The sequence below is a fragment of the Arvicanthis niloticus genome, chromosome 17 (assembly GCF_011762505.2).
Source record: "Arvicanthis niloticus isolate mArvNil1 chromosome 17, mArvNil1.pat.X, whole genome shotgun sequence".
In the NCBI taxonomy this organism is placed as follows: Eukaryota; Metazoa; Chordata; class Mammalia; order Rodentia; family Muridae; genus Arvicanthis; species Arvicanthis niloticus.
Genome location: NC_047674.1, coordinates 12,453,272 through 12,478,741, shown reverse-complemented (window position 1 = coordinate 12,478,741; position 25,470 = coordinate 12,453,272). Strand labels below are relative to the sequence as shown.

The window sequence follows — 25,470 nt, the reverse complement described above, 5'->3', positions numbered from 1 at the left end:
TCTGTATGTGTTCTATGCCGCTTCAGAGGAGCTCCTGGGGAACAGAGAGGCCCGTTTCTGTACGGTGCAGTTTTCTCCAGGCAGGCTGTGAGGGACAGAACCTCAGTTAGAGAGGCCAGCATCCAGGGAAGCTGAAGAGCCACAGGGCAGAGAAACCCTAGCCAGTGTCCCACAGTGCTCCCTTCTGAAGTCATGTCAGCCACTCAGCTACTGCTCACTGGTCCTATCATGGAAAGCCAGGAATTGCAAGGAGGACAGTGTTCCCAGGATACATCAGTGTAGAGACAGGGCTGTGTTGGTGGCAGGCAACAGTCACTCTCAGGGATGCTGATGAAAAGTGGAAGCTGACTGTTAGAACGGAAGCCAAGGGGAGGTGAGGGATGGGAACACCACAGGCTCAGGAAAGGCAGGAGGGAACAGGGGAGTGTCATAGGACCAGCTTCTTGCCAGGCCTGGGCAGGTAGCAGCTAATCAGTGAGGCCTTCTATGTTCTGGATCCCAGATCTTGACACAGTTCTGATGCTCTGTTGGGGAAGCATTTCTCCTTCCTTCAACTGTCTACCTCCAGGGATCTAAGATGCCCTGAGCCCTTCGCATACAGAACCGTGTCACTGGATCCCTATATCCCTCCACTTGCCAGCAATCACTGGCAAGAGCCTGAATCTGAATGTAGACAAGGTGGGGCCCAGACACCTCAGAAGATACCTGTGTGAGCATCCCTGAGAAGTGAACTGAGGAGGCAGAGACTGGTTCCATGATTCCACCTGCTCCTAGAGTACAGAGGGTGAGTCTGAGCTTTGGGGAATAGGACCTGTACAAATGACAGTGACAAAACCCTGCTGGGTAGGAGTCCCAGGAGTGCTTGGTGGGGTTGGGAGGAGCCTTTCTGAGATGGGTTGTGAGACTTTCACCAATAACCGGATGGATGGCCTCCCAGCAGGGCCTTGCAAGCACTTGCCAGCAGCCTGAAGTCTCATCTTCAGAAAGCTTGGCCAGGACCAGACAGGAACTTTGCTGACCAGGGCAATAGCAACATCTGACTCCAGCAAGGTCCATTGAGTCCTGATTTTACAGATGAGGGTTCATCTGTGTCCCTAGGACTACTGCTGGGTTGCATGAGAGCTCCAGAGGACTCTCACACCAGCCAAGCCTGGGCCAGGAGAAGGAGTTCAGCACTGGCCCAGGATCTGATGTGGGTGAGTCACATCACTGCTGGGAACCTCGGTCATCCCCGTTGAACTGTGTGCTTGTGGGTGGATGCCCACCAGTGATAGTGACTTCAGTTAGATCACATCCCATGCCATAGTTAGGGTTTCTATTACTTCAACAAAACACCATGACCAAAAAGCAAGTTAGGGAGGAAAGGGTTTATTCTGCGAATACTTCTGTGTTACTCCTCATCATTGAAAGAAGTCAGGACAAGAACTTAAACAGGACAGTAACCTGCAGGCAGGAGCTGATGCAGACGTCATGGGGTGCTGCTTACCAGCTTGCTCCCTCATGGCTTGCTCAGCCTGCTTTTTTATAGAACCCAGGACCAGTAGTCCAAAGGAGGCCCCATCCACAATGTGCCCTCCCCCCTCGATCACTAATTAAGAAAATGCTTTACAGCTGGATCTTCTGGAGGCATTTCCTCAATTGAGGTTCCCTTCTCTCTGATGACTCTCGCTTGTGTCTAGTTGACATAAAACTAGCCAGTATACCCCCACAAAGAACTGCAAGACACAGCTGTGAAAAGGCAAGCCTCCCCAATGGGTAGACAATGACTGGCTTCTCAGCATGGTGTGTTGTCACAAACTGAATCTCTGTCCCTATTAAACACTAATCCCTGTTCTAGTTTTATTTTGTTGCTGTTGTAAAAATACACCGACTAAAAGTAACTTAAGGACAGATCAGATTTGTTTGCCTTACATTTCCAGGATACAGTCCATCACTACAGGGAAATCAGAAGCAGGAACTTGAGACATCTGGACACATCACATCCATAGTAAAGAGCAGAGAGAGGCATATGCACCTACGTTGATAGCTTATTTGCTGTCAACTAGCTTTCTTCACTCTTCCATAGGTCAGGATCGAGCCTAGGGGATGGTGCTGCCTACAGTGGACTGGATCCCACAGACATGCCCACAGGAGAACATGATCTAGATAATTCCTCACTAGAGCTCTCTTCCCAGATGAGTCTGGATTGTATCAACTTGAAAGTCAAAACTAACACACACACACACACACACCCTCCATTCCTCTCCTCAGCTTCTGACATACACAATTTCACTTTTTGTCTCTTGTGGTTCTGACAGTTCTAGGGACCTCACTTAGCTTCTTTCATCGAGCATGATAGCCATCTTACAGCATGTCAGAATTCCCCTTTTGAAGCAGAACAATATTCCATTTTGTAGTTATAGTTTGTCTATTCATTCAAACATCTGTACCTTTTGGCTCTATTTGATACACACACACACACAAACACACACACAATAAAGAAATAAATGCATGTAAAAAAGTGAAATATAACTGCCATCCTCTAATTGTGCTTGCAGGGCGGGCTGGGACCACAGCTAGAAGCTGTATGCATGCCCTTGCTAGGCAGAGGTTCTGTCAGGACAACCCAGCCTAGGGAAGCTGTCCAGACTACTGCCTCTCAGCAAAGCATGTTGACTCCTGCTGTGGTCTTTGCCTTCCACCCAGGAATTCCCCTGGGATGGGAATCTTGGGTGGCAAGCACTGCTTACATGGCCATCCCCAGCCACTGACCTTGGGCATGTCGATTTGACTCTCTGTATGCTATCAAGGTCAGTGACAGACAAACTGTAGAGATGAAGTGATTCTAACCCTGAACCCTTGTTTGTGTGGCGCTGACCATGCTGTGTTTCCTTGTGGGTGGGAACTCCTCTCCCAGGTTTCCCTTACACCACAGGTTGCTAGCTGATCTGCCTCTTGGGCCTGCTTGGAGGAAGAAGGTCTGGGTTGGTTATAGCAGTGGCCTTGTTCCAGAAATGTCCACACTGGGCTAAGATGCCCTGCCTATTATATTTTATATGTATTTTAACATGAGAGCTAGTATGGTTGCTGGGTAGACCTAAAAGAAAGGAAGTGGAGATTCCTGGGTAAGGGGAGGTAAGCAAACCTTGCAGGGAGGTAGGGGATATGCCCAGGAGGATGGCTGCCAGGCCAGTAGGAACAGCTGGTCAGGCAGCCGGTGGCCTGGTGCTTTTTGCCTCCGTCCTGGTTGGGTTATAGCATCTCTTTACCACCTCTGCCAGTTTAGAATTTACAGGGCTGAGCCAGTGCCTGTACTGTGCCTCTTTGTTCCATGTAGACACGTCTGAGGAAGTAGGACCAGTCTGTCATATATATCTCCTCAGCTGCTCTGTGGCCCAGAAAGGGCCCAGAAGTGGACTGGTGGGCCAGCTAGAAGAGAAAACAGTGTAGAGCCCCAGGACAGTTGGCACGAGCCCTCCCTTTTATATCTTCCTGCCTAAGTAGCCACCCTGTCCCCACGTGGGTGTGAAGAAGAGAGCAGGGTTGCGGTTCACTGCTTGGGTGATGAAACACCACAAGCTCTGAGTGGGCTCTGCCCTGCAGCCAATTCAGAAGGCTGTGGTCTTGGTAGACATGAACACAAGGTCCTCTTCATCTCTAATGTGTACCAAGAAACCATGGACACTAGGGCAAGACCTCTAGCCCCTTTCACCATGTTGAGGCACCTCCTACCTGCCATTCACTGGTGAGGTGGCCTGAGCAGGGAATAGGCAGTTCAGAGGGCATCCATTTGGGAGTCTTCTGGATCCAAAGCCCCTTGGTGGATCAGCTGCTTACCCAGCAGATTCCTGTGTCCCCAGTGGTGTGACTGACTAGGAAGGCTGAGGGGACCTGTCCATTTCAAGGAGGAAATGTGAGTAGGTGGCTTTCCACAACTGGAATCAAAGGCTGGAAAGAGGATGATGGTCAACAGAGTTGGGGAGCTGCCCTTGTCCCAGGAGGGCCAGGAGCATAGATGGAGGGCAGGCCGGGTGGCATTTGGAGCTAGGTTGGCTGGTATGGCTAAGAGAAACGTGTCAGAAAACTGGAAGCAGGGACTTGTGGGGATGGGTCCAAAGGGCAGGGGGTAATAGGAAGGACTGAGAGACTACGGTGACCTTTGTCCAGACAGCAGCGGAGATCTGGTGTTCTTCCGGAGAGGGACCCCCTCAATGCACTTAGCTGTCTCTCCGGAAGAGAAGTCTGACCATCCATGGTCCTCTCTTGCTAGCCCCAGTTCTTGATGAGTGTGTGCCCTGCTGAGGCCAATAAGCCAGAGCGCCCGCTGCACCCCACCCCCACCTCTGGGCTGGGGCTGGCAGAAGAGGCAGAGGCCTGATCCACAAGTCTTCAGAAATGCCAGCCCAATGGGGTGGGGGGTCCACAGGCGCCTACTGTTTCCAAGGAGACGGGGGGGGGGGGCGGGGGGCGGTGCTGACGCACCAGTGAAGGCTGCAGGAGAAGGTGCGTCCCAGGGAGCAGCCTTCAGCTATGTGCACTAGTGAGACTGCCACTGCCCTGCACCACGCCGGCGCCCCCAGCCCAGCCTCATCTTGGCCTTTCCTGCTGAGTTCTGCTGCTCTGCGTTTGCCAGCTTTACTGGCGCTGGAATCGCGCTTGCTATCCGGAGTGCATCCTCAGCTGGGGACACCATTGGAGCGGCTATGGGGAAGAGGGTTCTAAGGCCAGGAGGGTGCCCACTAAACTGGTACCAGGCTAAGTCTGCTAGGCACCATCTCCATCATCCATCTCTGTGCTTTCATCTCTCATCTTCAGCTGTACCCACACTACAGCCCATCTCCAGCTCATCCCCTTCCCATCAAGGGCTTGGTCACCAGCCCTGATGTCCTCATGTCTCTCAGCTCCCACCTCCATCCCATCCCCCATCTCCCTGAAGTTGTCCTGCACCATCCTGGATACCCCATTCCTCCCTCTGCACCCCCTCAGGCTGCCTCAAGTCCCCCTTCCTCTACTGAACCCATCCCCCCCTTTCACCCTCCGCCCCCGCCGCCGCCGCCGCCACAGCCTCAGCAAGCTTTTCTCCCTCCTTTTCTGCCGCGCCCACTGCGGCAAGCCCCTTCCCCGCCAATCACATCGCCCTCTCTCTCCTCCCTCCATCTCCTGCTTGCCGCAGCCCCCCTCCAAGTGCCCCCCTCTGCCTGCTGCAGCGCTCGGCACTCCGCACCAGCCGCGCCCACTGCACCAGCGCCCCCTCCTCACTGCGGCGGCGCCAGAGCAGGCGCCTGCATCTGCAGCTCTGGCTTATCTTACGGGCTCCAGCTGCACAGAACCATCCCTGTTGCGGAGGAGACAGCGGTGGGAGCTGCAGGTGTTGCCCAGGCTTTGTTCGCCCAGGGCCTGGCCTGATGCTGGAGAGGCAGCTGGCTGGAGCCCTTGCCTACCTGGAGATGACCCCTCCCACCGAGTTCATAGAAGTGCCAGCAGCTGATGCCCCCCCAGTTAGGGGTCCCCGTTCGTGATGGAGGTTCTTCTTGGTGATGTTGTCATTTGGGTAAAATGGAGGCAGGGGCTTGGGGATCATGAAGGAATCCAGGAGGGTGGAAAGTATTGGGTGTGTAGGGGGAGGACTGTGCCCGATGCTTCTCGAATTTCAGAGATGGAGTTGAACTGTCCTCCTTCAGGTGTGACCCTCGGGGACTAGACAGGTTTGTTCGGGAGTAGGCAGTAAGGAAAGCCCCCTGGAGCCTGGGCAGTGAGTAGTCACTCAGGAAGTTGGGCCATTTGCTCCAGGCTGTCACATGCTGGAGACCCTCACTCAGCCTCTGGGGCTGGAAAACCCAGGAGCCCAGAAGGCTTCTTTACTTTTCCTGCCCCATCAGTCAACAGAAAGGCCTATTCTAGGAGCCAGCAGCTGGGTAGGGGAGGGTGGCCGATGCCTCTTTCCTGTGGTGCTGAGAGTTAGCTTCTGTAGGTTCGTACACTCCCCAATGCCGGCTGGAGTGTTTTAGGGGCCGTGAGGGAAGCTGGCTTTCCATTCCGCATCCCCTGTGAGTACAGGAAGCTTCTGAAGGGATGGGCTGGGGGGGGGGGGTAGCATGACTCTGCATTATCTTGAGAAGGGTGGAGGGTTTCAAGGCATTGGGTCCCTGAGGTGTCAGGGGAGGTCAGGTCAGAGGTGTCTCTGCTAAAGCCCTGGAGTGACTGTGGATGATGACCAAGATGGATGGTGCCTCTGTGAGGGAGGAGCAGGAGCTGTAGCTGTCAGCAGGTGGCAGGAGGGTGTAACCCTGAAAGGTAGGAAGCCACAGGCTGCTGTCTGCTCTGGAGAATAGTAAGGGTTGGGGGGTGGGGTGGGGGTGCCGGCAGCCGGATATGGGAAGAGGTAAATGAACAGTGGCTGACCATGGGTTTGCTGCAATGGGGTGCCATGCTGGGTGTCACAAGAAGCAGGGGCTTTGGAATTTGGGAGGCTTTGGGGTAGGGGACAAGGCTTAGAAAAGGGACTAAGGTGGGGGAAACCTGCCATGAACCCACTTCCCCCAAATAAATCCTGAGAGCGCCAGGGGAGGGCAGTGCCCCAAAAACCCAGGAGGGAAAGATCTGGAAAAATGAAACAATCTGTGATAGAAATGGGCGGAGTCAGTGGGGAACAATACTGTCCTGCCCCTCCGCCCCCACCCACCTTCAGGGCTGGGAAGGAGGAAGCTTCTGGTGGGCTCATCCCTTTGAGGTAGAAAACGACATTTCTCCTGGGAGAGAAGGTTACGTTCCTGGAAGTGTAGAGAGCTTTGCAGAGCCTGCCTTTGGTGTTCTGATGTTGAACATCTTCCGTTCCAGTCTCAGCTGAGCTGGGGCTCAGCACGTATCTAAAAAACCTCCTGTCTTTGGCCCTCAGCAAGCAGCTCTGCCCTGCATGGGCTTCTGGGCAGCCTGGCCCAGCCTGCCCGGGGCCCTCAGGCCGGTGCCCGGGCTCTGGCTCCGTGTCTTCACTCCCGTGTTTGTCCGAGGAGGGAGGGAGGGACGGGGGCGGTGCTGGGGCAACTGGAACAGCGCGCAGGTTGCCGGGCTGGCTGGGTGAGGTGGCCAGGCAGAGCCAGGGGACTACAGGGGAGGCCGTTGGGTGGGGTTGTTCATAGTAGCTGGCCAAGAGTTTCATGGGTCCCATTCATTCAGAAGCTGCCATGGAGTGGGGCAAGTTTCTGTTTCTGAGTGTGTGTCCTTATTTAACTTCTTCCTGTTTCAGCTTTGTTCTTCTGTCTATGTGGTGAGGGGTGGCAACTGGGACCACCAAGATGGAGAAAGATATCAGAGGAGCAGGAACCATGGGAGGGGCCAGCAAGTCTGTGCCCACCTGTCTCTTGCCAGTGCTCTGTTGTGCAACCTGGTCCTCAATTTTCCCACCTGAAACCTTTGGCTTGTACACATGGCTTTGCCCCAAATGCCCTATCCCAGCTGAGCCCAGGATGTCCCCATACTGATACCTGCAGCCTCCATCACCAGACCTTCTTCCTGGCTCACTGCTGGAGTTGGGCATGGGTCCTTCTCTACAACGCCCCCCCCCCCATCATTCCTCCTCAAACAGAAGTGACCCCTTAAATCCTCAAAGAGAGAGATGTGGGCTGTATCATCTCAGCCCAGCAGGCCGTGGCCTGGAGCAAAGCAAATGGAAAGCCCTGCTGGGCCCTGCACCTTGTTGGGCCAGCAGGCTGCTTGCTGATGGATAACCTTCTGCCCAGCCTTCCCTACTCTAGAAGGAAAGGAATCAAATGGATGCAGATGAGGGGGCGGGGCCCGGGCTTGCAGCTCCCAGCTGTCTGGGCCCCACCCCAGCCCTTTCTTGAGGTTGGGTGCTTGATAATACGTTGGTTCCAGGCCCTGCAGCCCGTGTGAAAGGCAGGTGCCGTGGGCAGGAGAAAGCAGAGTGGTGAGATCGGAGGGTACCAGGTAGGGGAGCTGTGGGAGGGGCACTCAGGCAAAAGGGTGACTCCCTTTTTCTCTTGACTCCTCCAAGCACCCTTGGATTAGAATACAGTTCCTTCTGTCCTTCTACCAGCTGTCCGCCACTGCCCTGCTCTGTGGGCATTGGGGACCCTGAGACCAGGTGGGACTCAGCCTGTGTGGCAGAAAATCCCCACAGGGTTCTGGGATGAAGCACAGCTCCCACACCTCAGTAATCAGGAGGAGGGGCCTCTAGGCCAAGCCCTCAACCTGAGACCTGGGAGAGCAGACCTGAAGGTTGTACCACCTGGGGATGGAGGGGTAGCCTCTAACACCTACCCCAAGGTTCACATCTTCAGGAGCCTTGGCATCTGGGTATATATACCTTCTGTGTCAGGTCAAAGTCACAGAGGCCACATAGTTCCACTCGGCAGCATGTACACACACACACACACACACACACACACACACACACCATCCAGCACACATAAATGCTTGTGCTTACTAAGTGCTAAAGACAAGGATGTGATCATATGACAGGCACTTAATGGTGAATTCAACCTCAAAATCTTCCTTAGTCAGGAATCTCCATTCCCAGTTGGCTTCAGGGGGATGAGGATTCATAGAAACGGGGCCTAGGCCCCCTAACACATAATGGTCTCATTCTGAGGTCGCAGATTCCTGCCCCCACAAACTTCTTGACATGGTGCCCACTCCCCTGTGGCTCAGAGTCCTCCAGCTCTGATGGCAGCCTGCGGTATCAAGTTCTTGAGTTTTTCGCACCCCACCTTTCCCATCCCCTCCTACCTTTCTACCAACCCATCAGCAAGGATAAGGCAAGACAGTCTTTGGTACCCAGGGGCCAGCCCTGGCACCTCCTCTGCGCTTCAGAAACACTGCATCTCACTGGCTCCCCATAATATCAAAGTCAGCATTCCTGCCTGAGAGAAGCTTCTAGAATCCCTGCTGACCCTTGCCTCTTCCCAGACCTTCCACCTAAGGCTGGGCTCCTACCCCTGCCTCTCTGTCTGATCCACCCAGTTCCTGTAGGAGCTAGAGGGCTCTGTCTTCAGGCTCAGAGACAGCAACTGTGACCCTGTGAGAAGGGAGTAGAGCAGACTGGGGTCAGAGGCAGGCCCAGTGAGTCTTGAGTAACTCAGTCCCCCACTGGGACAAAACCCAATCTCCAGGCCTCAGATTCCCTGTAAAAGGTGTTGCTGTAGCCTTGGCAGAAGGTTTCTCCTCCTGTTGAGGTTTTCTTAAGATGTCAGGAGACTCTTCTTGGATATGAAGCTCCCTAGTGTGTGCTGTAAGGGCTCCATGGTGGACACTTTCTGTCTGCAACTGGCAATCGCTACTGTCTTGAGGTACTGCTGCAGTGCCACCAAGGGCTGACAGGTCTGCTCACCAGCCCAGGATAGCTGGTGAGGGAGGGAGTTTCAGCCAGAACACTATGGGGACTAGGAATGTGTCCAGCTGGTGGGAGCCTTAGGCCAGGATTGAAGGGCTTCTGGTTGGGACCCAGTGCCTACACAGAACATGCTTTTCTTCACCCCAGAATGGTACCCAGGGCCCTTGCAGAATGCTGCCACAGGCCCTGCAGAACTTTCATGTAGCACTCCACTCTGTTGTCATCAGTCAGGTGTGGAGCTAGGTATCCTCTGGAACTGGGCTGGGCCAAGAGGAGGCTGGATTTCTTCTTCCTCCCCTGGGCAAAGGCACTTGCCAGGCTTGAAACCCTCTGCCAGGTTTCCAGCTAGGTCGGGGAGCCTCTTCATCTATGTAATGTCTAAGCTGGCTTTCAGGAAGTCCTGCTATGACTCTTGTATTCTTGAGATGCTGGTACTCCTATTCTGAGGCTCAGCCTTCTGATAACTCACGAACACCTGAGGTACCCAATCCCTGAATCTTATCAGGGGCCCTGGGAAATCAGAGACACCAGAGCCCAGCCTTGCCCTGTAGTGTCCCCATCTCTGCCTTCACAAAGGGGGCCTAACCTAAGCTGAGCCCTGTCTTAGGCCGTGCATCTTGGGCCACTTTCCCCCCTCATGTCACCCTTTGCCATCCCATAGGTGAGCACCTGCGAATATGCCCTCAGGGCTACACCTGCTGTACCAGTGAGATGGAAGAGAACCTGGCCAACCACAGCCGGATGGAGCTGGAGACCGCACTCCATGACAGCAGCCGTGCCCTGCAGGCTACACTGGCCACCCAGCTGCATGGCATCGATGGTAAGTGGGGCCCGGAGGGTGGGGACTTGTGTGGGGTAGGACCCAGAGGCTAGGATTTGAATAGTTAATGCTAGAGAAGGGTTTCCCTCTTCCTGCCAGGCTTGAATAGAACAATGAACCCAAGTTGTCCTAGGGAGAATAGGCCTGCCCCTCAGAGGGGAACAGCTGAGCTTAGGGTGCCTCTGTGTCCCAGTTTTCCTCAGGACCTACAGAGGGCTGGCCTGCATCACCTGCATCTTCTGGAGTCCCTGTGGTAGGCCCATGATCCCAGCTTCTATTCCCTAGTCAGGAAGCTCAGACTGAAGGCTGAAAGAGTGCAGGGCCTGCCCTGAGGTGACTACCTCTTGGCCAGGGGCAGAAAGACTCCTGTGTGCTTCAAAAGACTAGGATAACCATGTTTTACCTCATTTATTTATGAACCCCTCATGTGACCTCGCTGTATATGGGCAGAAAACAGCGCCCAGTGATGGAATGCTTCATAGGGACTGTATGGGGCCCTGGAGTCATAAGAGTCCCCTAGAAAGTCCCCTCCATAAGCAGAGAGGTTCACTGACTCCAGAAGGGATACAGGGCCCAGGCAAAGATGTAGTCCCCGAAGCGGAGTGGAGCTGAGAAAATACGAACTGCGAAGCTGAAGAGGGGAAGCATATAGAGCCTGTCTAACCACAGCTGGGCCGTAGCTTCAGGGGTTTAGAAATCCCAGCAGATCAGGGAGCCCTAACCATCTGCAGACTCTGAGACTTGTTGATAAGCCCTCCTTTGTTACTCGGTGTGGGAGGAAGGAGCTGAGCAGTCACAGACCTTGATCTCACTTCCAAAGAGGATGCCTCAATCAGGGCTCCATCCCAGAGATGTGGAGGACAGTGACATTTCCCTGAACCTCAGAATCTACACCACAGATTCACACGTTTCCGCCCTCACCAGAAAGTCTCCATCTGGGGTGCTGGTTTGTAGCAGGGTGGGTTTGCTGGAGAGCAGGAGGAGGAGGAGGGCTGCTTGGGACTGAGGGCATTGGGGTGGAAGAGAGACGGGGCAGTTGGCAGCTTGGCAAGGCTTACTCTGGTTCCTCCCCCACCACCCCCATTACAGTCCCTCTCAGAATCAGTGAATCTCAGCATCTATTGATTCCTAAGGCCTAACTCAGAAATGGCCTCTGGAGCTGGAGTCCACAGGGTCCTATGACCCTAGAGAGGACACTGCTGAATTCTGCACCTCTGGTGAGGAAGGACAGGTCTCTAAGAGCACAAGGGAGCCTCTGCAATATGGTGTCCAGCTTTTATTGACTGCATAAGCAGGTTCTGAAAAGAGGGGTATTCTGTCAAGCCCATGAGTAGATTGGCAGAGAAGCAGAGCCCCCTCAGGGGGTCATTGCCTCTCCTCTGTGCACAGACCACTTCCAGCGCCTGCTGAATGACTCGGAGCGCACACTGCAGGATGCTTTCCCTGGGGCCTTTGGGGACCTGTATACCCAGAACACTCGGGCCTTCCGGGATCTGTACGCTGAGCTGCGCCTCTACTACCGTGGGGCCAACCTGCACCTTGAGGAGACACTGGCCGAGTTCTGGGCACGGCTGCTGGAGCGCCTCTTCAAGCAGCTGCACCCCCAGCTGCTGCTGCCTGATGACTACCTGGACTGCCTGGGCAAGCAGGCAGAGGCACTGCGGCCGTTTGGGGATGCCCCTCGAGAACTGCGCCTGCGGGCCACACGTGCTTTTGTGGCAGCACGCTCCTTCGTGCAGGGCCTGGGTGTGGCCAGTGACGTGGTCCGGAAAGTGGCCCAGGTACAAATACTGCCCAGGGCTCCGAGTAGACGTCTGGGAGTCCCTCATACTGTGCCCTGGGTGCCTGGTATCCCTCACACGCAGCCCTGTCCTGGCTCTTAGGCTCATGGCTACAGCCCATTGCTTACAGTGGGTCCACTTAAAGCTGTCCATTCTTAGACAAATGCCACTGTGGGCAGGGTGGAGAGGGCCATTGGCCTGCTGGGCTCAGGAAACAGGAAACAAGAAAACGATATAGTTGACCCTTGAGCAAATTGAGGCCTCACAGGCAAGCATGGTAGCTCACTGAATGGGACAGCGCATGGCAGACCCACGTGGGGAAGGGTATGGGGGGGGGGGCACCAGCTTTAAACTGCCCCTCCGCCCCCGTCTCTAGCTAGGTGCAGTAAGTCACCTCCCAACCCCTGGGTCTCAGATATCTGCAGCAAAGCCTAGTGACAGCAGTATGCCATAACTGTCCTGGGATGGGACTGTGACTCTAAAATGTATACCTGAGATGGCTTGGGCTAGGAAAGCCCCACAGCCGGTTAGAGCAGAGCCTAGATGTTCTGGCTTGCATCCCAAGCCCTTCACGTTGGGGCTCCCTCAGGGCTAGCTGCTGACCAGCTGCACAAGGACTTCAGGGAGGCTCAGGCTGCCTTTGTTCTCCAGGTACCTCTGGCCCCAGAATGTTCTCGGGCCGTCATGAAGTTGGTCTACTGTGCTCATTGCCGGGGAGTCCCTGGTGCCCGGCCCTGCCCCGACTATTGCCGAAATGTGCTCAAAGGCTGTCTTGCCAACCAGGCCGACCTGGATGCCGAGTGGAGGAACCTCCTGGGTGAGCCTGCCCACCCGCAACCCCCCCCTCCCCCAGGGCTGTCTGGCCTGTCCTTGGTAGCACCATACAGAAGTCCTGGGAGGCAGTAGTCCCTGGTGTGGGCCAAATGAAGGCTTGAAGGCCTGATATAAGTGGGGCTTTGGGGATCAAGGGACACATTTTATTGTCCATATCCCAAGGCATATGGTAGAATAGCTGCTTCAGCGTGCATATACGCCAGCACATAGGTGATAGGTGGCAAACCCATACATGTACATATAAACATATGCAATCTGGCATGTATGTACGCTGCACACAATGGGCCAGTCTGTGTGGTGTGCACAGTCTCCCTGCCCATTACAGGTGTACTTACATGTGCATGTACTGGAATGAGGTGAGTTGACATACACATATGTCAACACTCATGAATCGCTATGTACCTCTGTTGATATGGGGCAAATCAGCATGCATACATGTCAGCACTGGTACATAGCTGGCATGAGCTAGTCAGTATGCTGCTCTGACAGATATGTTGGCACCATGAGCCAATGTGTGCATGCTATCACATCTGTGCTGTATGAAAGAATGCACATGCAGACACACAGTTCATGTGTTCAGGGTCCGGTGTGAAGCACATCTACATGCATACGTATGTAGGCACATGGTGGGCCAGCAGCACCTGCGTGAGCTAACATGAGCTAATATGGAGACGAGCTAGGCAGGAGTGCCAGATGTCCTGTGTGTTCATGGAAACCTCTGTGTGTGGGTATCCACTGTTGATGAATGTTCCGAGTTGCACGTGAGTGTAAGCTGGTTCAGTCAGAATGTGAGCTCATGGGACCCTCTGCTGACCTGTACTTCTGACTGGTGCCGGTGAGACTGTGTATCATTAACATGCACACATGATGTATGTGCATGCGTGTTAACACCTCTACCAGACTCCATGGTACTCATCACTGACAAGTTCTGGGGCCCGTCGGGTTCGGAGAATGTCATTGGCAGTGTGCACATGTGGCTGGCAGAGGCCATCAACGCCCTCCAGGACAACAAGGACACACTCACAGCTAAGGTGTGTGAGGGCTAGGGGTGGGAGGGGGTGAGGGGGGCATGCCACTGTGAGCAGTGAAGGACCTGTCCTCAATGTGGGCCTACCTGGGCCTGAGAAACCCTGCTGTCCCTCCAGAACCCCTTTGGTAACTCCCTAGGTCATCCAGGGCTGCGGAAACCCCAAGGTCAATCCCCATGGCTCAGGGCCTGAGGAAAAGCGTCGCCGTGGTAAACTGGCACTGCAGGAGAAGCCCTCCACAAGTCCTCTGGAAAAGCTGGTAAGTGTACCTCTCTCGGTGGCCACAACATAGCTACATGGAGGGACATAGGCAGCCTGTCCCCAGGCTTCTCAGTGCTCTGTCATCCAACAGGTCTCTGAGGCCAAGACTCAGCTCCGAGATATCCAGGACTTCTGGATCAGCCTCCCAGGGACACTCTGCAGTGAGAAGATGGCCATGAGTTCTGCCAGTGATGACCGCTGCTGGAATGGAATATCCAAGGGCCGGTAGGTGCCCACCGCTGGCCACATCCTCACGAATGCCCAGAGCGTGGGAAACTGACCTGGAGGATCACACGCATTCACCAGCTCCCAGCAGTGAGCACATAGCCCCCACCATGGAGCCTGCATGGGTTGCCAGTGCGTTAGAGGGTCACTTAGAGGTCACTGGCTCTCAGGGTGCAGTGTGCCTTGCTTAGACTCCTTTGCAAAAGCTAATGTAACGAATTGTGGCTCCGGCTACTCTGTTCCAGGTACCTACCTGAGGTGATGGGTGATGGACTGGCCAACCAGATCAACAACCCTGAAGTGGAAGTGGACATCACCAAGCCTGATATGACCATCCGGCAGCAGATCATGCAGCTCAAGATCATGACCAACCGTTTACGTGGCGCCTACGGTGGCAATGACGTGGACTTCCAGGATGCCAGTGAGGCCCGCCAGGGCTAGGGTGGGTTGGGGAGGGATCTGCCCTGCTCAGAAATGGAAGGGTACAAGGCCTCTCCAGACTCCCCTGCCAGGCCCTCAGCCCTTTGCCCTCATGGATGCTGTAGGGGCCCTGTGTCCTTGTAGCACAGCTGAAGCCCAGCTAGGATGTCTATCTGGCTATCATGAAACAGGTGGGAACAGTAGGAACTGTGTCTTTAGGCACAGCAGGCCTCAGACTCCCAGTGTCACCTAGCACTCAGGTGCCCAGGTAGGAAGAGCCTGCCGGAGCCTCCTGTCTTCCCCAGGTGATGACGGCAGTGGCTCTGGCAGCGGAGGCGGATGCCCAGATGACACCTGTGGCCGGAGGGTCAGCAAGAAGAGCTCCAGCTCCCGGACCCCCTTGACCCATGCCCTCCCCGGCCTGTCAGAACAGGAGGGACAGAAGACCTCAGCCGCCACCTGCCCAGAGCCCCACAGCTTCTTCCTGCTCTTCCTCTTCACCTTGGTCCTTGCAGCAGCCAGGCCCAGGTGGCGGTAACTGCCCCCTAACCCCAAGGACTATCTTGGCCAAAACATGCAACAGACCATATTTAATTCCCTTGGCCTTCGAGGTCCAGGGCAGGATAAGGAGACAGTAGCTCTGAGTGCTGGGGCAGGGTGCATGGGGTCCTGGCCTCCTGGGTCTGGCCGCGCCTGTCACCCTAGCTTTTAATTTTCTATCAGGTCAGCTGCGAGCCAGTGTCCCCAAAAGCCATGTATTTCAGGGACCTCAGGGGCACCTCTGGCTGCACACTCCTCCCCTACCTTCCTGCAGCACCCCGGAAGCTCATGAGGCCCACCAGAAGGGTGGCCGTTAGCTACAACCCATCGGAGACCTCAAGTGAGCCTGTGCCTTCCTCTCCTGCCCCTTCCCACTGGGGACTCCCCACCAGACCCCATGGGCCACAGATGTCAGAAATAACTGAGGCCCATCCCGCAGTTCCCCAGGAAGCCTGCAAGGGATGCCAGTATGTCACTGACCAGGCTCTGGCAGGGCCTTCAAGTTTATGCATGAAACCTTCTACTCAGAAGAAGCTCTGCAGCCAGGATCCACACACACACCAGACCAGGACCCTGTGCCACTGTGGAGCTCAGTGAATCTGGTTCTCAAAAAAGACCCACTGTGGGGTTCCTCTAGTGTGAGATGTGTGAGGTGGCAGCTGGCATAGCCACACTAGGCTCAACTCTGCCACACTGTTTGAGGGTATATTCTGTCCCCTCAGATGGGCTCACAAAGACTGGCCTTGGGGGTCCACATGAGGAGCCTCACTTCAGGGGAGTAGCCAGCCACATCTAGGCCCTATCCCAATTAGAAAGGTCACCTGGCCACAGGGATGCTGGGTGGCTGGTGAAACTTCAGCTCAGGGTCAATGGGACTTGGCACTGCAGATCAAGAAGATGCCTGGGCCCCTTCCTGACCCAGGCAGCTCTGCAGGAGCTGGGGGAGCATTGACAGTCAAGGGCTTTTACAGACATGCACATTCAGACCCTCAGTGTCCTTGTCCACTGAACGCTACAGCTCAATCTTCCTTGACAGCAGTGGCGAAGCTCAGGGCACCACGTGGAGTCTGGTAAACTCCTGTGGCCTTGAGACCTGGGGGCACCTGGCTTACCAAGGCTGTCAAGACTCCATCTTACCTTCCAGGGAGGGCCTTGGGGGTGCTGAGTTGCTATATCCAGGAAGACAGTGGTCCTGACATGCAGAAGGCCTGGAAAAAGGCTGCTTACCGCTTTTTTTTTCTTTCTTTCTTTTTGTCACTGGGTTAGAGAGGCCACTGCCAGCACAGCACCAAGGCCTGCCCAGTATTCGGGTTCTCTGGTCCAGGAGAGATCTTCTCCATAGTTGGTCTGTGGATTTCTTGGGCCCATGCCCTGAGCACACTCAGCCAGCCACAGCCCTGCTAGTGACACTTGGGAAGGGCCACCGGGAACCAGACCTGGACTCTGGGATGAGTGCCTAGGTGTCAGGATAGTAGCACCCAAGCTGTGCAGGGCAGCCAGGATAGTGGCCAAGCTACTGTGTCCTTTCTCCATGAGGCTCCCTGTCACTTGGTGCCAGTGGGTAATGTGTGTTCTTTGAGTCCTTGTATGAATTAAAGGCTGGAGACCTACAGTGGGCATGACCTTGTGTAAACTGGTAAGACTGGGTGTGTGTACATGTGAGCATGACATGCATGTGACAGCACAGAGTGGAGCTTGTTGGAAGCGGGTTGAAGATGGGTTGCGCCTGCAGCAAAGTCCTGGGGTTTCCACGAGGTGGCAACCATTGAACATCTCCAAGTCCTGCCGGGGAAGATGCCTGTCTGTGCCAACTGAACATGCCAAAGTTCATGGGAGAAGGAGGCCAGGAGACCAGAGCTAGTCAACCTGTGCGGGCTCCACCAGCCTTCCACCTCTTTAACCCACCTCAATGTACATGCCATTGTCTTAGCCATAGAAAGGTTCTCATTCCTTCTAGGCTGCCTCAGGTACCCAAGAGAGCCATGTGGGGAACAGGGATGTCCTGATACACCAGTCTTTCCCAAGCTATCCTACATCTGCAGAAACGTTCTAAGTAACTTAAGATACTCAGGGCTAGTTCACCTTCACCTCAAGGACCTGCCCCTGTGTACATAATGCCTACCTCCATTGCTAGGAAGCTCACTCAGTAGCCCAGACTCAAAGAAGCCCTGCTCAGCCATGTGGCATGTGTGCTTTAACTGGGAGTTGGAGCCCACACTGTTGCCCAGGTACATTTTACAGTGTTGCCATTCAGTGGGGCCTATGTAAGCACAGGGAACAGGGCCCCACCCCACATGCAACTGGGACACAGCTCCCAGAAGGGAGGCTCCTCCAAAGGGCACAGCTCTGGCTGGGTATTAGATTCCACCCAAGGATACTTGCAGTGCCCAGTCCCAGGGTAGCATCTGTGTCCTCACTCTGCCTTCTGGGAAGTCCTGGGAAGCTCTGGTGTCAGGTAGCCCAGAGTTTTCCCTGGGAGAGGGGAGGGGTGCAGTTCTTTCTCCTTGAGCTACAAGGATAGATAGCTATGGAATGTGGTAGGGGCTCAGTAGGCCCTCCCTGTGGGGAGAGGTGGGCGTGTAGGTGCTCATTGGTGACTGTGGGCAGACACCATGTCAGGCAGTCCAGCAGGCTCTCCTTCTGGACACCTGCTTCTGCTCTGGGTTGTTTTGGGGCTGGACACTCTTAGACACCTGGTTCTTCTGCTCCACATTCTTTTTGCACTGGACACTCTTGGACACCTGGATATTCTTCTTCAGGTTGCTTTTGCACTGGACACTCTTGGACACCTGCTTCCCCAGGTACTTTTCAGTCTGGATTCTGATGGACATCTGGGACATTTGAAGAGCCCTCCCTGCCAGGAAAAGGAGAACACATAAGACAGGTGTCCCACATAGTCAGCAGCCAGGTGCAAGACAGGTCTAGCTCAGTGGCTTCCACAGCCTTGCCCTTCGAGTGCCAGACAAATGCCATGTCAGCCCTTTTCTTCTCTAAGTCCTGCCACAGTGCTCCCCAAGGCGCTTAGCTAGGGAGGGGTTCCTTCTTTGTCATCTCCAGCTCTCAGTCTTCCTTAGGCAAACTCAGGAAGGCTCAGGCATCCTGAACAGCCTAGTGACAGCAGCCAGCGCCCTTGTGAGCATCCCACACAGCTGCCGGCAATCTTGCAAACTAGTGTGGTGCTTTTAGACCCCACACATGCACTCGCCCAAACTCATCCATTCACATGCCTGTACATTTCAAGCCATCAAAGAAGGATGGTTAGAGAGCCAGTGAGGTAACACTGGGTGGGTTGGTAAGGTACTAGGAATCCTAGCAGCAAAGCCGTGGGGCTTGCAGGATGCTTGGCTGAGACACCATGGCTGCGTGGTGAGGAATGGGGACAGTCATTGCCCAGCAGGCTCTCCCTCTGTGGGGAACCCTTCCCAGATGAGGGCAGCCCATGTACACATAACTCAGATGGATCCACAAATGAATTGCCCCAGAGAGTGATGCTTCAGTGACTAAAGACATCCCTTTCATATGTCCCAAAAGGATGAGTGGGAGCACTCATTTCTAGGACAGACCTACTTCTAAAGCTCAATCTAAAATAGCACTGAAGTGAACCAGCCAAAAGTGTGTACGCACTCAGAATGCACAGCATCTGTCTATGCAGTCAACCCAGCCCTCCTGTGTGATGAGATTTTAGGAAGTATGGATTTGAACAGGTTACAGGAACACAGTAGACTGCTAACGTGAACCTCTTTCTGCACAAACATCAAAGTGGGGAGTGTGTGAGTGTTTTACAATCAATGGTACTTATAGGAGATTTCAGACAGACTAAACCCTGGGAGCCGTCATTAAGAGCCTATAGTAAACAGGCAGATTCATGTGCCAGATGCAGCCCTACACCTGTGGTGGAAGCTAGAACTGAGGCCCCAAGTGGTTAAACATCATGGAACAACAAAGTTCTGCTTCTCAGGAGACACCAGGAAAGTGTATGCTGCTTCCTAGGGCCACCCACAAAAGGGCAGTGGCAGATGACGGTGTGTATAATGAACAAATAGAAAAGGCTTGGGCCACCCATAGAAAAGTAATGAAGTTCCCCTTGAGAAAGAGAAGTCAAAAGGCTCCAGAGAGGTAAGCTGAGATTTGTGAATCACAACATGGCAAAACAGTTTGCCACCAGATCCAGTGCCCCGGGAACCAGCCTACAGGCAAACCTAAATGGTCTATCGGTGTTATCAGAGAGAAATGGGAGGAACTGGAAGCTATGTGTTTATGTCAGCCCCTTGTGGATAACCAAAAACAAAGGATTAGACAAGCCCCAGAAGAAGAGGTGACTCAGAAAGTTCATTTAAAGGCACAATAGCCTAAAACTATCCAAGCCTTGGTGTGAGTTAGGTTATCTGGAGCTGTAAAGCTGAAAGCACTCCAAGCAAGATCAACCTGAAGATGAATGCCTGAAACATAGCCAGGCTAAAAGTCAGAGATGAGGAATTGTAAAATCAATGGAGGATCACATACAAGGGGGAGAGAGAGAGAGAGAGAGAGAGAGAGAGAGAGAGAGAGAGAGAGAGAGAGAGAGAGAGAGACAGACAGAGAGAGAGAGAGAGAGAGAGTGTTGGGAGGACATGAAAGGAGTTGGAAGGCAGAGAGGGTGGGGTGGGAGTGATGTAAATTCAGTACTCAAGTATGAACCACAAAATAATTACATGACAATTTAAACTGTACTCAGCACTTAGGAGGCAAAGGCAGGAGGACCAGGAGTTCCTAGGCCAGCATAAGACACACACAGAGCCTGTGAGGCTGGGCCAAGAGGGACCCGATTCTACAGCGTATATGAAATTCATGTCAGCATTGTGTGATGTGTTGGATGAGAGTAGCACCCACATGTGTGAATGCATGGTCCCCACCTGGGGGAGCTGTTTGGGAAGGATTCGAAGGCGTGGCCTTGTTGGCAAGAGGTGGGCTTTGAGATTTAGCTCTTTTCTCTGCCTCGTGTTTGTGGATCAGACGTAAGCTCCTAGCTACTGCTCCAATGCCCCCTGGCCATGATGACCACAGACCCATGCTCTGAAACTGTGAGCCCCATAAATACCTTCTTCTACAAGTTGCTTTGATCATGGACGGTAACTAAGACAACCTTTAAGAACACATGTGGGCTGTCAGAGAACGGATTTAAAGATAGACTGAAGTGTCTCTATCGACCAAACAGATGTCCAGTCCAAATCACAAGGTCACCATATGACCATAAAGGTGGCAACTCACCAAGGACATATAGCAGTTGTAAGCAAATATGCACCTAACATTCATGCACAGAATAGAAAAAACAGACGCTGGCAGGTCTGAGGTGAATGTAAGCAGTAACTTCAACAGCCCAATCCTGTGAGGTGTGAATAATCCAGACAGAACAACATGGAAACAACAAGCTTGAAAAACATTGAAGACCAGGTGCACTAAGTAACATGCACACGGTTATAACCCCGTCCACAGCACAGTGCGTGCACTTGTGTCGCGCATGTCTCGGGCATGTGGACAACTCCAGGACAGGTCACGTGATTAAGACTTTATCAATATCTTTTCTAACCACATAGTATAAAACTAGATGTCAATAATATGAGGAACTTGCAAGATTCACAGGTATGTGGGATGGGAAGAAAACGTTATAAAGGGAGAGAGGGAAGGAGAAGGGAGAAGGGGAGGAGCTAAGAACACAATTTCATCTGTGATAACATAAAAATTAAAAGATTTAAATATAAATATAACAAAATATGTGAAATACAGAAAATTCAAACACACTGACAAGTAAAAAATCATAAGTACACCGGGCAGTGGTGGCACACGCATGCATTTATTCCCAGTGCTTGGGAGGCAGAGGCAGATGGAGCTCTGTGAGTTCGAGACCAGCCTTGTCTATAGAGCGAATTCCAAGACAGCCAGGGATACACAGAGAAACCCTGTCTCAAAAAAAAAAAAAGTCTAAGTAAATAAAAGAATATACCATAATCTGGATTGGGGAATTGAAACACTCCTAAAATGCTGGTACTATTCAAAACAGTCTACTAATTCCATGCAATCCTAAATTCATTCATAGAACAATCCTAAAATTCACATGGGAGCACAAGACACCTTTGAGAGCCAAAGCAGTGTCTGAGAAAGAATACAGAATACAGAGGTGTGGAGCTGTCCTGTTTTCTTTTTGAGCCTGTTACAAAACTAAAGTAATTGAAACAGTAACAGTACCAAGGTAAGGACAGACATGGGATGTGGCTAAGAACATAGGAGAGCCCAGAAATAAGCTCAGTTGTATACATCCAGCTAACCAACAAGGCCAGGTGAACACAGTGGGGAAACGATGCCCTCCACTAAGCAGTGTGGCCTGCAGAGGACTCGTGGCTTCACAGTCAGGGGAAACCAGAATCTGGGAGAAACAGAAGGAACTGCGTGGCCTTCCCAGGCTTCAAGGGAACAAACTAGGGGAAGTCACAGCCCTGTGGCTCCAGCTAGACTATCTGTAGTACAGACCCTGGCCACCTACTCCTCCCCCTCCAGAGAACACAGGAGTTCCCAGGCTTCTACAGAGAACCCCGGTGCCCATGTTCTAGGCTTCCATCTCCACCACAATCCAAGTTCTCTGTTGCCATCCTAGACCCTCTCGGGCCCATCCACAGCTCCTTTGCCTCTACTTCCAAGCTCTGGATGGCCATCTGGTGTAGCCGCTGGCAGCAAGCCCATTCTCCCAGAAGTCCAGGTGTGGAAGGGGGTTGAGAAGAGGTAGCCATCCTTGCAGCTCTCCAGACAGACTCCAGCCCCATCCCCCAGACCTTGCCCTCCCTTGCTACCTCTATTGACTTCCTAGGCTATGTGGAGTCGGAATCCTTCTATATCCATAGCCTGCCAGATCTTGCCTCCCTCAGAGCCCCTCGGACACAACTTGTCCCTATCCTTGCTGGCCTAAGCCATCACATACATGCATCTCATTCCTGGCTCTTCTCCCAAGGAACCCTGTTTACTTCCCCAACTGACCTGAATCTGTGTTCTTGGACTGTGGCAAGACTAATCACTTGCCACACCCCACATCTCACTATCCTGTCCCCTTGCTTGCTTCAGCCTTATTTCCTGTGGGCCCCAGAGGTCTCAGGTGAAAGGCAAGGCACCGTTTACTCAGACTGGAGGGCTAGGGCACCTAAGTCTAGCCCAAAAGAGAACCCAAAATTCCAGGTGAGCTCTGAGAAGGGGTTCTGGGGAGGACAGACACTGGGCCCCATAGGCATTGGCACCTAGAGTGTGGCCTAAGAACCTATCTGGAAGAGGGAAAGAGGGTCTCCAGGGAATCTCCTCGGAAGTCCCTAGTTGCCTCGGCTTCATAAAGTAAGTCAGTCTCTGCCCGCTTTGTCTCCCTTATCTTGCCAGCCCAGCTGACCCCCAGAGTGTTCCGGTAACAGGAGCACACAGACTGGAGCAGAACCACGAGCATCTGGACAATCACTGTGTCCTTTACACATTCAAGTTCCTGGGCAAAGACTGGAAACCATCAGGACGTCAGCTCAGGAGCAGCCTGAAGACAAACCTGTATGTCAGGCAGCACTGAAAAGGCTCTACTCCGCTCATGGAAATCTTCCCCACTTTCCCTGACCCCGGGGTACCTGATGGAGCCACATGAACTCTTTTAAGCACACTGGACCCTAAACTGCATCCTGAACCTCTACTACTCCAGCTCAATGCCCCACCCCCAGCCAGAAAATGCAGGTCCATCTAGTCTGGTGTGACTGCCCAAAGGCCGGCTGGCTGAGTGAGTTACCCTGGGAAAATGCCAACCCTAGAACAAGAGAAGGAAACACATCTCCCAACAGGGATGGAATTTAGATTCAAGGTGGAGGCTCAGCAGATGAGTAGCTAAGGCATGGGGCAGCTAGAGACCACCAGAGACAGAGCAGAGTAGCTATTGGGGTTTGAGGCAGCTCCTGCCTCTGCTGTCCCACTCCTTCCTTGGGACAGCACAGAAGGTTCGGTTAATGGCCACAATACTATGCAGGAGGCCCCTAAGATAGAACAAGTGCTGGTAGCAGGAGCCATAGGATGGCTTTTGAGGTGCTTGGACTTGCTCCTGGAGAGGGCTGGGCTGACGTTTCAGTAAACAGCAGGTATCTGGTAGAGAAGGCCCCTCCTTCCATCTGACCATTTGCAAGCCTCTCCTACTTCGTATGCCACCTGCCCCAGAATACCTACTATATCTACAGATTGCCTAACAGCACTGGGGCCAGCAGCCCTACTGTGGGTGAGGAAGGAGGAGACTCTGCTCTGAGCACCAGCTTTTGGTGTCACCTCCCCTCCTTTCAGTCAGGAGCAGCAGTGGTATAGGACACGGCCACTTTAGAATTGCCTCACTTTCTCTCCTCTTCCTCAGCATGAAAGTACAGGCCTCCAACTGCTCTTGAGTATAAGCCAACCTGATCCCATGGTGAAAGCTAACTGTTCTTCAGGGGTTACCAAGGCCCTGAGGAGATAGAGAGGGCTGCTCCCGGAAAGAAAATAGGTACAATTTCCAGCCCCACCATGGCCCTAGCATCTCACCGCTTCTTCCTAGAGACAACTTTCTGAGCTAAAGGAGGTTTTCTAGACTATATGCCCCAAGGCCACAAAGCCCCTCCTTGCTCTAATGAGCAACATCACCTATGTATATGGTGCCCTACCTCAATTCTACCATCACACAGCAAATGTACTTGGGTGTGCTGGAATGTGAGTCCCCAAGATACAGGGACCAGGCCATCCTGTCCTATGACCCAGAGGGTGAGGGCTCACAACACAGTTGATCTAGAAGACAGCATGCAGCTCTGAGGCTGTGGCTACCAGGAAAAGCACAGATAGGGACCCAGTGAAAGCCACCCAGTGGAGGGAGCATTACAGGAAGCCACAAGGGACCAGAGTATCTCTGGGTGAGGCTAAAGGCAGGATGTGCTGCAATGCCAAGGAGACCACTAGGCTCCAGAGCAGCAAGGTCAGGAGGTGGGGGTTCAAGCACTGGACAGAGAAGCCAGGAACATCTTGCAGGATGGTGAGGAGGGAAGGGATGGGGCTCCAGTGAGCTTTGCTTTTGAAGGCAGAGATAAGCAGACTTCCATGGGTAAGATGGATGTGGAGGCCAGAGTGAAGCCTTCTACCAATCCCATGTGAAGAAAGTAATGGAAGTACAGTCTCATGTCAAACCTGGAGGTCTCAGCACCTCCATGGCTCCCCACTGACCCTCACTGAAACCAATCAACTGCAAAGTCCCTACAAGATCACTGAGTTTGATGACCAAACCCACATTCCATCCAAAAGGGTTCTAGGGAGATATGAGTTGGTTTGTTCATCAGACAGAAAATGTGTCACAACCCAGCAGGTTGAAGCCACATAGCTTAGGGGGAGTCCACTGCAGTACACAGGGAGAGACATGAATGCCAGCCTTCCACCTTGGGGAAAACCCAGAACCTTTCTGTTCCAGGCTGATGATAAAGCCATGGGTCCATCAAACAGTGATATACTAAAATATCTGGGCAAAGTCACCCCTGTTTACAGTCCCATCTGAAGACCACTCCTTCAACTTGTCAGGGACGGATGGATCTGGCAGCATAGTAGAGGTTTTGAGGTGATACAGCTCAGGCTGCAAGAAGCTGCCTCACAGGTGGAAGAGAAAACGGAGTCACTGCCACGGAGGTCTCCATATCAGAGGGTGTGAGAAAGAAAACGAAAGAACATAAACATCACACCAACCAACATGGATGGATGTCACACCATCACTCTGTGGCATTCACCTCCTAGAGCACACTTCAGAACATGGGGAAAGCTTCCTGGAAACCAACAGTGTGTGTGCACATGACCCTTTGCAGATTGAAGGACAAAATGACCTGAGTAACAGTCTGGCACTCGGGCCACCCTCTAAGTGTAGTGACATTGGTCACACACTGATTTCAAAAAGATGGGATCAGAACAATAGAAAACAAGCTTTCGGTCACATTAACTGCCATACTGTTCGAGGTAGGTATCAGTAGAGGGGTGTGTGTGCATGTATTCAAGGCATCCTAGAGTGCTGTGTATGTGCACTGATTAAAATCTAAATATAGCCCCAAAATGTTCAGAACAAACATGGAGATTAGTGTGATTCTCACTATCATCTCCTTTTAAACCATCGGAGGGTGGCTGGAAAAACTGCTCAGTGGTTAGGAGCACTGGCTGCTCTTCCAGGGGACTCAGGTTCAATTCCCAGCAACCACG

General features: G+C 53.1%; 2 protein-coding genes across 11 annotated transcripts in view; one reads left to right on the top strand and one right to left on the bottom strand.

Moving 5' to 3' along the window:
- The window catches only part of Gpc1 (glypican 1), a 28,240-nt gene extending 11,391 nt beyond the window's left edge, over positions 1–16,849 (top strand). The window contains exons 2-9 of the mRNA XM_034521198.2: positions 9,990–10,148; positions 11,538–11,929; positions 12,581–12,746; positions 13,664–13,794; positions 13,931–14,050; positions 14,144–14,277; positions 14,523–14,698; positions 15,003–16,849. Of these exons, the coding sequence (XP_034377089.1) occupies positions 9,990–10,148; positions 11,538–11,929; positions 12,581–12,746; positions 13,664–13,794; positions 13,931–14,050; positions 14,144–14,277; positions 14,523–14,698; positions 15,003–15,235 (1,511 nt within the window). The 3' untranslated portion in view covers positions 15,236–16,849. The remainder of the gene's footprint in view (positions 1–9,989; positions 10,149–11,537; positions 11,930–12,580; positions 12,747–13,663; positions 13,795–13,930; positions 14,051–14,143; positions 14,278–14,522; positions 14,699–15,002) is intronic.
- A 565-nt stretch (positions 16,850–17,414) lies between these two features.
- Positions 17,415–25,470, bottom strand: part of Ankmy1 (ankyrin repeat and MYND domain containing 1) — a 51,143-nt gene continuing 43,087 nt past the window's right edge. For all 10 annotated transcript variants that reach the window (XM_076914732.1, XM_076914736.1, XM_076914735.1 and 7 more), the window contains one exon: positions 17,415–18,091. In XM_076914732.1, the coding sequence (XP_076770847.1) occupies positions 17,853–18,091 (239 nt within the window). In that variant the 3' untranslated portion in view covers positions 17,415–17,852. The remainder of the gene's footprint in view (positions 18,092–25,470) is intronic.